This window comes from Oncorhynchus nerka, linkage group LG4, assembly GCF_034236695.1.
Source record: "Oncorhynchus nerka isolate Pitt River linkage group LG4, Oner_Uvic_2.0, whole genome shotgun sequence".
NCBI lineage: Eukaryota > Metazoa > Chordata > Actinopteri > Salmoniformes > Salmonidae > Oncorhynchus > Oncorhynchus nerka.
The window spans coordinates 68,589,643-68,606,946 of NC_088399.1; the positions used below are offsets into that span (position 1 = coordinate 68,589,643).

The 17,304-nt window shown below is 45.9% G+C and overlaps 1 protein-coding gene across 1 annotated transcript in view; it reads right to left on the bottom strand.

Moving 5' to 3' along the window:
- LOC115128510 (protein Jumonji-like) overlaps positions 1 to 17,304 on the bottom strand; it is a 91,440-nt gene that overhangs the window by 14,649 nt on the left and 59,487 nt on the right. The window contains 3 exon segments of the mRNA XM_029658402.2: positions 3,915 to 4,091; positions 9,691 to 9,714; positions 14,507 to 14,676. Coding sequence (XP_029514262.2) covers positions 3,915 to 4,091; positions 9,691 to 9,714; positions 14,507 to 14,676 — 371 coding nt within the window.

The window sequence follows — 17,304 nt, forward strand, 5'->3', positions numbered from 1 at the left end:
TTTTACCTGTGCTGAGCTCCGTTCTGTTTCTTTTATATCCTGAAAAACTCTAGTCTTTAATGATTACAAGCATACCTATAACATGATGCAGCCACCACTATGCTTGAAAATATGGAGAACGGTAATGTGTTGCATTCAGGACAAAAAAGTGCAGTATTATTTTAGTGCCTTGTTGCAAACAGGATGTATGTTTTGGAATATTTTTATTCTGTTCAGGCATCCTCCTTTTCACTCTGTCAATTAGGTTAGTATTGTGGAGTAACTACAATGTTGTTCATCCATCCTCAGTTTTCCTCCATCACAGCCATTCAACTCTAAATTGTTTTAAAAAAGTTACCATTGGCCTAAGCGGTTCCTTCCTCTGGCAACAGAGTGCGGAAGGACACCTGTATCTTTGTAGTGACTGGGTGTATTGATACACCATCTAAAGTGTAATTAATAACTTCACCATGCTCAAAGGTATATTCAGTGTCTGATTTTTTTATGTTAACCCATCTACCAATCATTAGGTGCCCTTCATGAGGCATTGGGAAACCTCCCTGGTCTTTGTGGTAGAATCTGTGTTTGAAATTCACTGCTCGACTGAGGGACCTTACAGATAATTATATATGTGTGAGGTACAGAGATGAGGAAGTTATTCAAAATTCATGTTAAACACTATTATTGCACACAATGAGAGTACATGGAACTTAAGCAATACTCCTGAAAGTGTTTAGGCTTGCCATAAAGGGGTTGAAGACTTATTGACTCAAGACATTTCAGCTTTTCTTTAGTAATTCATTTGTACAAAATAAAAACAACAATTCCACTGACATTATGGTGTATTGTGTGTAGGCCAGTGAGGCAAAAAAAAAAATACATTTCATCCATTTCAAATTCAGGCTGTAACAAAATGTGGGAAAAGTCCAGGGTTGTGAATACTTTCTGAAGGCACTGTGTATATTAAAACTTTAACAAGAATTTATCATTTCAATTAAATATTTCCTCCAGTCTTGTACAGTGACTTGTGGTGAACATTATATTGGTCAAGCACCAGACAGCCCTGCTAACCTCAGACTAGAGCAGAAGCACTGATATTAGCCGTCTGAACCATTCCAATTAACACATTCAATAGCTCTCTTTATATTTTATTGGAGGTTCACTATTTATTTGTTATTTTTTTACAGTGTTTTAATATCAACAGTCGCTGGCGTTTATAAAACGACATGGTTCGTCCCCCCCCATCTGTCTAAGTCCCTTCATCGTTTTGAAAAGCTACTGGAAAACTGAACTCAATAAAAAGGTGTTTAATTTAGAAAATGTAAACATGGCTGGGGTTAGCAAGGTGCAGGGTAATGAAAGCAGAGCTCTATGATTTCTCACTCGGTGCACGGCAGCTCAAATAAACTACTGAAGTACTGCCCACGCTACATTTTAAAAGTGTCACATCTGACACACGGCCTTATAGTGTACTGTACTGGCCAGGTATAATACTGTACTGGGATACAGGCTTCTATGGTACTTACAGACCAGGCCTAACACTGTACTGGGAGCAGTGGTGACCAGTCTTTTTTGTGTGCCTGTTTTGCATGTTAATACGTCACATATCAGTTCGCAAACAATGCAAAAGTAATACTAATCGTTGAGTTAATAAAGCTGCATACAAACTTGGTCTCTTTTTGACTTTAAGGCAGCTCGAAAATGCAGTTTCAGCCGAGCTCAGTGCCTTCCGTGGTGGGGCAGCCAGTGGACAATACGTAGCGTTGGGGTTGGTAATGTTCTTTAGCTGCACCGTGATTGGCTCAGTGTTCAGTCAGTCATGTGGACACTACGTCACTGCGACATCTATGGGTAATGCTCGAAAACTCAAGCCCCTTGGGTGCTGCCATAGAGTTACATTAGAAGAACCCAACCAAGGCGGCTCAAGGTCATTGGCCACAAATAAAATGATGTCAAATCACATATGTACAGTAGCTTTGATTGGACTGATACTTTCAAAATCTTAGCAGTCATCATTAATCAAGTCGACATCTACTGGCAAATCCTTTTCAATCCTTGTCATATGAAGAGAACATTACAACAGTTGGAAATCGCAAATTCAACAATCAGTGCCTAACTGCAAGCATTGCAAAGCAATCATTAGCCTGCTATTCAGTGGAGTGGCTGTGTGGTCAAAGTCTGGGTTTAAGGGTCTCTTTTCCAAGCTTAAAATGATAAACATTCAACATTGGCCATGCTGTCAATCCAGCATGACTTCTGCCACACTCAAAACCTGGAAATCTCTGACTTCAGTGAGTTCAAGACAACTGGGTACTTGGAAGAAAACAAGCTCAGACTGGGAAAATACATTTTGAACATTAATCCAAATCGGAATTGCAAGGGCCTCTTTCGAGAGCTCCAACCTGAAGATCCCTTACGTCGTCATGATTCGACCTGGTCTACCCCCCCAAGTTATCTTGAAAGCACCATAAATCAAGAGAATACCAGACTTTGATGACAAAATGTTCCCACAAAGGAGCGACGCATCACCTTCCTGTTCAAGGGAGCACAGCAAGGCGAGTCCAAAAATATCTTGTATAAATGCATAAATGATGTGATATGCCAGAGCGATAGTATTACTTTCTGAGCTACAGTATACATAAGTGTATGTTGGGTAGTAAGCTGTTAGTAGCCCATGTGCCCATGTTATGAATTGTCGCTGTACATTTCAAAAGTGCTGAACAAATGGTTATATCGACTACGTCCGTCCTAGCACACTCGTTAATGTCTTAATCAAAATTACAGATTGCCTCCTACAAGCTCGTTGTCCCCTTATGCCATAGTTTGTACATCTCAATTGTCAGTAGAAAACACATTTGTTTAAGTCCGCTGATAGCCAGGTGTCGCGGTGGTATGGTGTTGGGACGGCTGTTGAAGCTGTACCAACAGCAGAGCACCATGTAGGCCATAACAAGTTTGTCACCATTATAGGGCAATTCATGTACTGTCTAGTAGCTTTGCTGGCATGCATGTAAAGAAAGTTTTCCCGACCCAGATATACATGCTAAAAATGGCCACTGACTGAGAGACCGGCTTCTCCGGTACTTGGAACTAAGAACACTGGCCTTGTTTCCATGGGGATTGCCTGGGCTGGTGGATCTGGTGTCACAGGGAGGAGGACGACAAAGTCAGGAACATAGCACTGTACTTACAAGTGTGTGTGTTTCTATAATAACCACTGAAAGTTGCTGAGCAACACCAAGCATATGCCACTGATAACATGTAGCTATTTATTGCGTGGCTTTGCCTGCTTGTAGCCTTCATCACCACTGACACATTGTGTTTTAACATGACGTGTTTCATTAAGACAAGCTCCCCTCAGAACCACACACAGTGTGTGTGTGTGTGAGAGCGGTGGAGCTTTGGGGTGTGTGCTCCTTGTTTTCCATCCCTGTTCCCCTCCTCCCTGGCCAGCTGTGAGCTGAATGCATAAACACCTTGTTACCGCTGTTCCCTCCTAGTGTTAATTGGAGTGGAAAGATGGAATGCTCCCTGCCACACTCCCATGTGAGTTCCTCAGTCTCCATGCTCTCCCTTTCCCTACCTCCCTCCATCCAACTCAGCCATGCTCGGTTGCAGACAGCTCTAACCGTGTGGGTCTCTTGTGCACATTAGGTCCATTTGAACCAATCCACCCGTTTTCCTTCGGCCCTCAATCATGATTGGTCAGTGTTAAATGTCTGTTGTGATTGGTCAGAGTGGGGTGTGGTACCGTACTCTATTGCATGTACAGAGTTCTATAGAGACTAAGGGAGCTGGCAGTATGACGGCTGAAGTGTCGCACCGTAGCCGTTGACAGCGTGTTTCCCAGGAGGTTCAGGGTTGGGTAGGTGAGAAAGAGGATAGTTTTGTAGGGTTAGCATTGAGGTTAGGTAAGTAAGAGGACATTGTCATACCGTGGCCATTGATTGCATGTTTCCCTTGGGGTTTGCCCTTCCTGGGCGTGGACTGACAGGAAGTAGATGCCACACTGACATCTGGCTTTACATCCTCGTACTCCTCTTCATCATCCAGTGCATCTTCATCCTGAGAGCTCCCAAAGTACGCCATGTTACTGGGCAACACTGATGACCCTAGGAGAGAGAGAACACAGAGAGAGAGAGAGAGAGAGAGAGAGAGAGAGAGAGAGAGAGAGAGAACAGTGTTAAAACTAGTGAGAACCTACCAAGCAAATATGAGGAGAGAGAACTACTGCAGCCTTCTGACAGAGTGCAATGTGCTGGCAAACACCAGTACTGTAAAATCACAGCATCCCAGAAAATGTTTTTTAAAAATTTAAAGAATAAACGGGTGATATTAAATCTCCTCTACCTCCCACCTTTTCCTTGCTCTCCTGTGTTAACATGCATAACAATTCCCATTGTCTGTGCCATGTTCCAGTGTCTCTCAAATTATATAGGAGTGCGACCGGTGCATTATGGGACACTGGGATAATTGAATAAATACAGGTGAGTCATAGGTATGTTGATATGAATGAGTTAACACTGCAATAGAATATTCATAGGGTGCAGAATAATAATAGTGTTGACAGTGTATAGGTCCTTATGTGGTCCTACACCCGTAGTTCACCGATAATCCCTAGAGCAGGGATCATCAAGTAGATTGAGCAGCGGGCAGATCTTTTCTTGAGCTGGCAGCTTCATTAATTGTACCCACAAAAACACCAGTCTCAATGTCAACAGTGAAGAGGCAACTCAGGGATGTTGGTCTTCTAGGCAGAATTCCTCTGCCCAGTGTGTGTGTTCTTTTGCCCATCTTAATCTTTTATTTTTATTGGCCAGACTGAGATATGGCGTTTTCTTTGCAACTCTGCCAAGAATGCCAGCATCCCGGAGTTGCCTCTCCACTGTTGACGTAGAGACTGGTGTTTTGCGTGTACTATTTAACGAAGCTACCAGTTGAGGACTTGTGAGGCGTCTGTTTCTCAAACTAGACACTAATTTACTTGTCCTCTTGCACAGTTGTGCACCAGGGCCTTCCACTCGTCTTTTTATTCTGGTTAGAGCCAGTTTGCCCTGTTCTGAGAAACATCTCAGCCGCGAAGTCGTAGGCCACACAAGCTCACAGAACAGGACCGCCGAGTGCTGAAGCTCGTAAAAATTGTCCGTCCTCGGTTGCAACACTCACTACCGAGTTCCAAATTGCCTCTGGAAGCAACGTCAGCGCAATAACTGTTAGTCGGGAGCTTCATGAATTGGCATTCCATGGCTGAGCAGCCACACAGAAGCCTAATATTTCCATGCGCAATGCCAAGCTTTGGCTGGAGTGGTGTAAAGCTCACTGCCATTGCACTCTGGAGCAGTAGAAACATGTTCTCTGGAGTGATGAATCACGCTTCACCATCTGTCAGTCCGACGGACGAATATGGGTATGTCGGACGCCACAAGAACGCTACCTGCCCCAATGCATAGTGCTAACTGTACAGTTCAGTGGAGCAAGAATAATGGTCTGGGGCTGTTTTTCATGGTTTGGGCTAGGCCCTTTAGTTTCAGTGAAGGGAAATCTTAATGCTACAGCATATAATGTCATTCTAGACGATTCTGCGCTTCCAACTTTGTGGCAACAGTTCGTGGAAGGCCCTTTCCTGTTTCAGCGTGACAACGCCCCTGTGCACAAAGCAAGGTCCATACAGAAATGGTTTGTTGAGCTCGGTGTGGAAGAACTTGACTGGCCTGTACAGAACCCTGACCTCAACCCCATCGAACACCTTTGGGATGAAATGGAACTCTGACTGCGAGCCAGGCCTAATCGCCCAACCTCACTAATCCTCGTGGCTGAATTGAAGAAAGTCCCCACAGCAATGTTCCAACATCTAGTGGAAAGCCTTCCTACAAGAGTGGAGGCTGTTATAGCAGGGGGGGACCAACTCCATATTAATGCCCATAACTTTGGAATGAGATTTGACAGGCAGGTGTCCACATACACTACCAAAAGTATTTGTACACGATCAAATACACTGAGTATATCAAACATTAGGAACCCTTTCCTAACACAAATGTTTTAGTGTTTCATGTCCAACAACATATTTGGGTGGCCAAATAAAATCACCCGCTGGCCAAATTCTGCCCATCGGCCGCCAGTTGCAGAACCCTAACCCGGAGCACAGAGAAAGCAGTTCCATGGCCAGCTGGCGAAGGACCCAGTCCTCCGTAGGACTAGGAACCGCTTTAGGACTAAGAACCGCTTTAGGACTAGGAACCGCTTTAGGGCTAGGGCCATTAGAGACACCAGATGAAAAGAAAGCTGGTTTGTATGCATCTGCGGTCTCCATTATGGTTTATTGGTTTAAACCGTTATAATGGTCTCCAATGAGCTTTGATTAGACCTATGTTAAGATGTTTGAATTAAGTTTGTGTTATCAATCATTACATTTCATTTTCATGTCACAGTATATAAAATAAAAATGATCATTCCTAATGACAGTGGGAAATACAGTGCCTTCGGAAAGTATTCAGACCCAGCGACTTTTCCCACATTTTGTTACGTAACAGCAATCTACACACAATACCACATAATGACAAAGCGAAAACAGGTTCGGACATTTTGGCACATTACACATAAAAAAACTGAAATAAGTTATTTACATAGGTATTCAGACCTGTTACTATGAGACTCTAAATTGAGCTCGGTTTCCATTGATCCTCCTTGAGATGTTTCGACAACTTGATTGGAGTCCACCTGTGGTAAAGTCAATTGATTGGACATGATTTGGAAAGGCACACACCTGTCTGTATAACGTCCCACAGTTGGCAGTGCATTTCAGAAAACCAAGCCATGAGGTCGAAGGAATTGTCCGTAGAGTTCTGAGACAGGATTGTGTTGAGGCACAAAAAAAAAATCTCGCGTCTTGTGACGGCCGGCCGCCCAACAACCTGCCCGCTTGACCCTATTCCCTCCTCTCTTCTCCAGACCATTTCCGGAGACCTTCTCCCTTACCTCACCTCGCTCATCAACTCATCCCTGACCGCTGGCTACGTCCCTTCTGTCTTCAAGAGAGCGAGAGTTGCACCCCTTCTGAAAAAACCTACACTCGATCCCTCCGATGTCAACAACTACAGACCAGTATCCCTTCTTTCTTTTCTCTCCAAAACTCTCGAACGTGCCGTCCTTGGCCAGCTCTCCCGCTATCTCTCTCAGAATGACCTTCTTGATCCAAATCAGTCAGGTTTCAAGACTAGTCATTCAACTGAGACTGCTCTTCTCTGTATCACGGAGGCCCTCCGCACTGCTAAAGCTAACTCTCTCTCCTCTGCTCTCATCCTTCTAGACCTATCGGCTGCCTTCGATACTGTGAACCATCAGATCCTCCTCTCCACCCTCTCCGAGTTGGGCATCTCCGGCGCGGCCCACGCTGGATTGCGTCCTACCTGACAGGTCGCTCCTACCAGGTGGCGTGGCGAGAATCTGTCTCCTCACCACGCGCTCTCACCACTGGCGTCCCCCAGGGCTCTGTTCTAGGCCCTCTCCTATTCTCGCTATACACCAAGTCACTTGGCTCTGTCATAACCTCACATGGTCTCTCCTATCATTGCTATGCAGACGACACACAATTAATCTTCTCCTTTCCCCCTTCTGATGACCAGGTGGCGAATCGCATCTCTGCATGTCTGGCAGACATATCAGTGTGGATGACGGATCACCACCTCAAGCTGAACCTCGGCAAGACGGAGCTGCTCTTCCTCCCGGGAAGGACTGCCCATTCCATGATCTCGCCATCACGGTTGACAACTCCACTGTGTCCTCCTCCCAGAGCGCTAAGAACCTTGGCGTGATCCTGGACAACACCCTGTCGTTCTCAACTAACATCAAGGCGGTGGCCCGTTCTTGTAGGTTCATGCTCTACAACATCCGCAGAGTACGACCCTGCCTCACACAGGAAGCAGCGCAGGTCCTAATCCAGGCACTTGTCATCTCCCGTCTGGATTACTGCAACTCGCTGTTGGCTGGGCTCCCTGCCTGTGCCATTAAACCCCTACAACTCATCCAGAACGCCGCAGCCCGTCTGGTGTTCAACCTTCCCAAGTTCTCTCACGTCACCCCGCTCCTCCGCTCTCTCCACTGGCTTCCAGTTGAAGCTCGCATCCGCTACAAGACCATGGTGCTTGCCTACGGAGCTGTGAGGGGAACGGCACCTCAGTACCTCCAGGCTCTGATCAGGCCCTACACCCAAACAAGGGCACTGCGTTCATCCACCTCTGGCCTGCTCGCCTCCCTACCACTGAGGAAGTACAGTTCCCGCGCAGCCCAGTCAAAACTGTTCGCTGCTCTGGCCCCCCAATGGTGGAACAAACTCCCTCACGACGCCAGGACAGCGGAGTCAATCACCACCTTCCGGAGACACCTGAAACCCCACCTCTTTCAGGAATACCTAGGATAGGATAAAGTAATCCTTCTCACCCCCTTAAAAGATTTAGATGCACTATTGTAAAGTGGCTGTTCCACTGGATGTCTTAAGGTGAACGCACCAATTTGTAAGTCGCTCTGGATAAGAGCGTCTGCTAAATGACTTAAATGTAAATGTAAATGTAGATCCGGGAAAGGGTACCAAAATAATTCTGAAGCATTCAAGGTCCCCAAGAACAACGTGGCTTCCATCATTCATAAATGGAGAAGTTTGGAACCACCAAGACTCTTCCTAGAGCTAGCCTCCCGGCCATAGAGAGCAATTGGGGGAGAAGGGCCTTGGTCAGGGAGGTGATCCAAATGGTCACTGACAGAGCTCTAGAGTTCCTCTGTAGAGACGGGAGAACCTTCCAGAAGGACAACCATCTCTGCAGCACTCCACCAATCAGGCCTTTACGGTAGTGGCCAGACGGAAGCTACTCCTCAGTAAAAGGCACGACATCCCACTTGGAGCCTCCAAAAGGAACCTAAAGGACTCTCAGACCATGAACCAAGATTATCTGATCTGATGAAACCAAGATTGAACTCTGGAGGAAACTTGGCAACATCCCTACGGTAAAGCATGGTGGTGGAAGCATCATGCTGTGGTGATGTTTTTCAGTGGCAGGGACTGGGAGACTAGTCAAGATCGAGGGAAAGATGAAAGGAGAAAAATACAGAGAGATCCTTGATGAAAACCTGCTCCAGAGCGCGCAGGACCTCAGACTCTGGCGAAAGTGCACCTTCCAACAGGACAACGACCTTAAGCACACAGCCAAGACAATGCAGGAGTGGCTTCGGGACAAGTGTCTGAATGTCCTTGAGTGGCCCAGCCAGAGCCCGGACTGAAAACCAATCGAACATCTCTGGAGAGACTTGAAAATAGCTGTGCAGCGACGCTCCCCATCGAGTTTGAGAGGATCTGCAGAGGAAAATGGGAGAAACGCCAAATACAGGTGTGCCAAGCTTGTAGCATCATACCCAATAACACTCAAGGCTGCAATCGCTGCCAAAGGTGCATAGCAAAGTACTGCGTAAAGGGTGTGAAAATACTAGTGTAAATTTGATATTTCAGTTGTTTTATTTTTTATAAATGAGTAAGTGTCTAAAAACCTGTTTTTGCTTTGACATTATGGGGTATTGTGTAGATTGATGAGGGGGGGGGGACAATTTCATCCATTTTAGAATAAGGCTGTAACGAAATGAATACTTTCCGAAGGTACTGTACATGATTGTGTATTAACAATTAGATAATAAGTACTTTTTTTAAAAGGTAGAAATTGAACTAACCTTCATTTGGCCACGAGGAGTAACCTGAAATTAGATGTGGTGAAGCTAGAATTAGTCAGACATCAAAACTTCATAATCAAATTGGATGCAAATCCATGCAATCATCAGTATGATAGGAACTGGTCTATTGCAGCAAATTGTGCTTTAAGCTGAGCATCATTAATAAGCAACTTATTTTTATGGTAACAATAGTGGAGCCAATGGGGTTAGGGTTACGTTGAATGCAGTAATGAATTACAGTGATATCGGAGCCTTCTGACTCACACGCACATCAGAATAGTTAGTAGGCCTACAAAAAAAACACACAAAAAAAAACAATACAGTCAGTACCCACAACACAACACAGCTTTTGAAGCGGCAGGTAGTCTAGGGGTTAGAGCGTTGGGCCAGTAACGAATCCCAGAGCTGACAAGGTAAAAATCTGTCGTTCTTCCCCTGAACAGGGCAGTTAACCCACTGTTCCCCTGTAGGCAATCACTGTAAATAAAAATGTGTTCTTAACCGACTTGCCTAGTTAAATAAAGGTTACATACATTGTTTAAAAAAAAGCTTATCACAACAGGACTAAAATGCCAGTGTGACTCGATACTTTGACTATCCCTGCATGTAGAGAGAGCAGAGATGCCAGTCCATTGTTATTAGGGGTCATTGTGTAAGGTTTAGGATAACAGTATAATGTGTAACGTGAGAAGAAGTCATGTCTGGACTAGGTTTGGGGTGCTGGTTTCAGTCTCAGCTCCAGGTCAGGCTAAGACCAGGCTGTAGAGAACTGGGTTAACTGGGTTCTGTATAAGCACTTTGTGACGCCTGATGTAAAAAGGCTTTTAAAACAAATGTGATTGATTGACTGCAGAGGAGTGTGATAGTAGCACATTTGTGTCAGCTCTCCAAACTGGTCCTTTCTCCTGGTGAAAGAGGCCAGGGGAACTTAAAGTCAACAAACTCCCAATCGGCTCCAAGTGACCTGCTTCATTAACAACATGGCTTCAATTTCTGTGTTCTCTCGGGTCACAGGGCCAATGACTAGCAGGCCCAGGGGGGCACGGGGACTTGAAAGGGGACTGGGGGTTGGCGAGGTGGTGTGGAGCATGGGGGTGAGTTCGCATCTAATGGGTGAGGGATCTCTTTGTGGGGAAGTGAGAAAGAGAGGAGAGGATGAGACTGGACAATGTTATCCTGTAATCCTTTCCAGTGGCCCAAAATAAGCCTGTTACTGCCATGTATTTACAGTAACCCCCAGAGTCAGAGGGAGGGAGAGAAGAAGCCTGTTGGGCTGGCTCCTCTGGTCACTGGTGTCTGGTCTATAGTTAGGCTGCGTTTTCAGCGGGTGGTGCTGGGCTTACAACAGCCGCTCTCTCTGGTGCAAAGACTCCGTCTGTCAGCTCCCAGACACAGAAATATAACCCAGGCGTCCCTCCTCCAGGCCTGTTCCCCTCCCTCCTCCCAATCCTCAATTATGGACCTTTCATGTGCCTCAGAACCACAGTCAAATCATAATTAAGGCTGAAAGAGTCCATTATGACTGTCATTTTTCACTAGACATTGTCCTTTAATAGAGTTCAAACAATGAGTTTAAACAGCCAATCGAGAGCTTTAACGGATTTCTTTTTTTTACACAAATGTATAATCTGACTAACATCCATGTTAGGGAAAATTAGCACTTCTACTGGTTCTCGGGTATAGCCTAAAGACCCTCCGGAATCTCTAGAGCCTCTCAGAAAAGCAGTTCCAAGATGTGTATAAAAAAAAGCAGACGCCATTGAGTCAAGTGTACGACCTTCCTCTTCGATGGAAGTAGGGGGGCAATCCCTGGCTGAATCCCCCGTCATAGACAGAGACAGTGTGTGGAGAGACCATGTCAGACACTCTGCCCCCTCTCCAAAACCCTCATACTTCACCACTTCACCTCGTCGGGAAGAAGATGGGTGGAGAGTGGAGGGAATGGAAGAGAGTGGACTGGGACTTTTTCAATAACATTGTTTTACAGGCTGCTGCAGCAGAGTGAATCTGAGAGGATTGGGGATTATATCGCCTCTGATTTACATTCCTGAATGTCTGCAAATCCATTAACCCATGCTGCCCTCGACTCCAGTCAGCTCTAGGAGGTGCTGACTTATTTATAAAATAAATCTATTTTTTTTTTAAATCAGCCTTCGTAAACACAACCACGGCCGCAGCCTCCGACCTAGACCCAGACACATTCAATGCTCAGCCAGCCATGGCGCACACACACACACACACACACAGCAGTAGCTGTTATGTAACATTGGACAAGCATATTAGTGGGGGTTACTCATCTACTATATCTGGCACTCTCAGCCATGCGTGTTTGTGTACACAGAGAGAGGCGCAGCTGCAATGAGGAATCGTGGACATTGTCACAGCCACTACCAACAATTACCCTCTCTACCCATCACTACAGGCAAGGTTCTGTGCTGCCTGTATCCAAGGCTAAAGACTCAAGAGTTGCAGCATACTACGGCAGCCTACACAAGCCGACAGGCTGGCTGGACTACTACCCCAGCCTCAGAGACGAGATGGCTGGCCAGGCTCCAAATGGATTCTGTCACCGCCGCAATAAAAAGGGATGCGAGAAGGCACGTAGCACGACCGATTCACTCCGTTTTGTGACCGTCGCACGTTAGTCCACATTGCATCAGAACAGCCAGCAGTTTCCCAAGAGGGATTAAAAATATATCGTTCCTGTTTAAAAATCGGGAGAAAGAAAACAGCTCATTATGATGCCGAGTCCCAGATGAATAAGCAGGGGAGATTACAAGCTGCTGCTGCGGTAGAGAACAGAGGAAAACTTCTCCCCGTGAAATCATGGTGGAAATGGCCTGCTTTCATAACCAGCGCTTTATTATCAAACGCTTTTCTAAAGCGGTCAGACAGGGGGCTTGCTGGGTAAATGTGGCATGTTTGTCAGATAAGATAAACATTTGAGAGGAGCGGAGCCGTTTGAACAGAATGACCGTTTGACCTCTAATATCGACCAGGAACGCCATTGATCTGTTCCAGAGCTAGAAGCCGTGTGCCGGTTCCTTGCCTCCCTAGCCCCTCCCTGTCAGCTCTGGGGAAAATATAAATACATTGATACAAAGTGTAAGTGTTAGACTCAAACATAGCTGCCTGGTCTTGGGCCACTACAGTCAAATACCTAGCTAGCGTGGGCCACCAAAGTGGATTCAGATGAACAAAGTCCTTTGAATAAAATCAAAAGGGCAAAAGCGCCTTTGAAAAATAAAACGTTAAAAACGTTGCTGCCTTACGGTCTATATCTATCTGTCCCCAGGACACCGACCGTGCGTGTGCACACACGCACACCCCTGCGCTGCCCTGACATTCTTGCACGTCTCCTCGATGTATTGGTATCTTCCACACGGGCCATTAAAGTGAAGGAAGAGAGAGCACAACCCTGTGTATGAAAATGCCATTAAGGCAGCATGAGCTCTGCAGAGGAATCAGGCCGCCTCTCAGCAGGGTAACAGAGCTATAAATAAGGCTGCCACGGAGACTGGGTGCAGCGGTCAACCAAGCGCGGCACGGTGGGAAGGGAAAATAATAATAATAATAATAATAATACTAGGAAACTGGTCAGGAGTTAGCATAGCATCCAGGAGTTGTCCAAAACCTGAACAATAGAAGACATTTACTGGAAGATTCTGAGAACAGATATGTTCCATTAAGAAGAAGGCTGCCAACCCTGTCCGTTTGACTGATCGCTAATTACGTTACATTGAAGTGACATTGGCTTTTAAAACACGAGTCTTCATCTCTTCTTCTCCTCTGGGCCTCTTAGCTCCCAGCTGATTCCAGTTAGTTTTAACCTACTTCATGTTGCCAGCCGAGGTTAATGGCAATACCAAATTAATCTAATCAAGGCATTACTCTTCCTAAAGGGCTATTTCTGGTTGTGATGAGTCGGGGAGGGTTCTGCTGGGTGGGAGGAGACACTGTTCAGAGTTAAACACTCTCTGGGATTGAAGACATCAGTAAAAGCCAAGGCCAAGGTTGTTCATTTAAAAAAAAAAAAACATTCAAGAATCCTCTTTGTTCCTGAGGTGAGGCTATACTCCACTCAGTTTCTCCATTTCTTTTTTCGTGTTTCAATTCATCATTGAGGTAAAGAGTAAAGGGAAACATGTCCATGATAGTGAACTTCGAGTCCTGTTATACCAATACAGAAATGAGGCGAGGTGGGATTTCAGCTGAACCCTGAAGCTGAAATGCTGCCCTGTTCTCCCTAGCTTGGCCGTGTTTGTGTTGGTGGGCGGCAGAGAGCAAACCAGGCCTCTCTGTGCTCTGAGGTACAGGAGCAGGGTTATCTGGCTCTACCAGGATGTATGTGTGGGTGTGTGCGTAGGGGGTGCTCAAAGCGGACTGTGTGCAGATAACAATATTCAATATTCATTGTTGAAACATTATCTGTAGCCAATGTGTAACCTGTGAGGACAGAATGGGTTTGGTGTTTGCCTTATCAAGGTCAATGAACCTGGACCTCTGACTGAACTATTCCTTCTGCACAGCTAGGCCTGGATCTAGGTCAAAGGCAGGCCGGGGGGGGAAGGCCTGGAACTCTCCTGAGATGTGTGGCTGCTGAACTGAAGGCCTAACGGAGGTCAGAGAAGCAGGGCCCTGGTGTTGGCCTGGTGACGAGATGCATGGTGCTAGAGTGACTGGGCAAGTAAGTGGCCGACTGAATGAGTCAATTAGTGAGTTGGGAGGATGAAGGACTGCATGTGTGTGGGGGTGGATGAAGGGGTTTGTGGATGAAAAGGTGAGATGTGAGGCATGGACCACAGGGTTACTGTACCTCTCAGGCAGAGGAAGGTGAGGAAATCTTCGGTCTTGGGTTTTCGTCTGGAGATGTCTCTGATGTGAGCGGAGGGTGCGGGCAGGGCGGTATCAGACACCTTGACCGGGGTGGTGCTGGGAGAGTTGGGCTGAGACTGGGCAAACTTCCTCTGTGCTTGCAGTCTGGGCCTGGGAAGAGACAGGAGATAACAGTTTTATTCCATACATTCTTACACAGACCTACGATAGGAACTGACATACAGCTCGCCCTGTTTTGTGTATGCATTTCATTTTACACTGAACAAAAATAAACAAACATGTAAAGAGTTGGTCCCACGTTTCATGGGCTGAAATAAAAGATCCCAGAAATGTTCCATACGCACAAAAAGCTGATTTCTCTCAAATTTTGTGCACAAATTTGTTTACATCCCTGTTAGTGAGTATTTCTCCTTTGCCAAGCAGATCATGATCATTACACAGGAGCACCTTGTGCTAGGAACAATTAAATAGACTACTTTAAAATGTGCAGTTTTATCACACCCCAGATGTCAAGTTGAGGGAGCGTGCAATTGTCATGCCGACTACAGGAACACCCACCAGAGCTGTTGTCATGCCGACTACAGGAACGCCCACCAGAGCTGTTGCCAGGTAATTGAATGGTCATTTCTCTACAATACGCTGCAATATAGTCTTAGATTCTTTGGCAGTACGTCCGGCCTCACAACCGCAGACCACGTGTAACCACACCAGCCCAGGACCTGAAATGGGCATAGTCTAATTGACCAGACAACCAAAAAAAACATACTGTATCCAATTAGATTTCTTAATGAACCTGAAAATATTTTTTTTGGGGGGGGGTTGTTTATCAAAAGTTACCTGGCTAAGTCATTAATCCTGGTTTGTAGTATACCCCTCTGTTCAGCGGTTTAAACCAGCTCTGGCCTCAGTTGTTAGTATGCCTAATTTAGTCAGTCTGGGCTTTGGACATGATTTAATTATCTTTAATAACACTGCAGTGGCCATTGACTGAAGTGTCCACGGGGGCTAAAACAATGATAATCCTCCTTCAGAATAACCCCTAGCAGCACCTGCAAGCAGCCGTCCACCTCATAAAAGACTTTGATCCATGTTGACTCTGAATTGTAATTAAGTTCTCCATTAAAGCCAAGACATCTGCAGCAGCTGACAACTGATAACAAGTACAAAGGAGGTGTCAAATTGCAGACAGACTTTCAAGGCCAGATTTATTTTTTTCCCTTCCGTCTCTCCAGGCCAGATCGCTTTCTGCGTCCGTTCTTTCGTCTGATTCCACAGAGGGAGCAGGCTGACAGGATGGAATACTAAGAGCAGCCTGTCTGGAGATGGACCTGGTCACAGCTCTTCATCTTTTATCACACACACACAGCACCCTGCATTTAAGAGAAGTGTGCCATTTAATTTCACCATCTCCTTGTTTCAAAGAGGTTTGATGCCAGATACAGGCCGGTCTCACGGTAAACCGAAAAAGACAATGCCACGCTCATACTGCCTCCCTGTGTTCCACCATTCTGTTTGAAACAGTCTCCCATTCAATCTGATGCTTGTTTAGAGGAGAATGTTCAGGCCTTCCAGGCAGGTTGACAGACACAGACAGCATCACTAATCAATTGAGACCACAGCCACTTGCTCCAGACAGATTGTGACTACTCGGCTGATTGTCTCATTGCGCTACATGTAGGGAGGGAACTGCTTCATGGTATCCTACAGTGAGCCCCCCCCCCACCCAAAAAAAGAACACATGACATTTGGCAAACTATGCCCTGAAACACCCAATGTATTTTGTTTCCATCAAACCCCCGGGAACCTACAGCTCTCCAATTGCACTTCAATCACAAAGCAATACACAGCCTATATAACACCAACCCTGACTAAATACCTTGAACAAGAAGCTGTGAAGAGATTGCGTCGATACACGCATACACTGGGTTCAGTGATGGAACAATCTGTTCAGTTCCTGAGAGAAGCCTTTGTTCAAGAAGGATTCTGTATTTGATGAGCAGGTGCATCAGTATGATAACCAATCTGTTCTCATGCTTTAGTTCAGCCAGTGAAGAGAACAACAAAAAAGGTTCTGTCCCCCTGGAAAGACCAATGGCTGTTGCAGGTCACATGGTTCAAACACCTGAACATGACAGGTGTCACCAGCCCATCATTATGTTGTGAATGGAGCTATTAGTTTCCCTGCCAGACTGGTAAAACACGAGCTGTTTAAACAGCCCGACTCATGGCCCTATAGCTGGCAGGGCCTCAGGATGGCGAGAGAGAGCGAGATATTGTGAGTCATGGAGACTGGTGCAGATTAGAGATGCAGAATGCATTAGTTACAGTGGCTCCCTGACACCACGTCTCCCAGAGGGCAGTACCGACACTACAACTTACTTGGGAGAGAACCAACACTACAGCTCCATGAAGGCAGAACCAACATTGCAGACAGCAGTGGACCATTAGAACGTGGATGATGGTATTTACTGACTGCCTCCCAGACAGTAACAGGAGAAAAACATGGCTTTCAATAAACCCCTTCAGAAATATGATCTTGCTCATGGGAATAGAGCCAGCGATAAATAGGAGCCATTTAACTGGACGTGGTTGTTAAAAGGTAGGATAGACCATTAAACTATTAGAAGTGCAATGGCTCTAGACAGACCTGAGCCCAATGAGCACAGTGGCTTTTATTGGAGGGGCTCATCCTATCTGTTGCCTATTAAAGACATTCAACAGTGAACTGAACCACAAGACTAAAACCTGGACCCTTTCCCCAGGAGGGCGGAGTAAAGA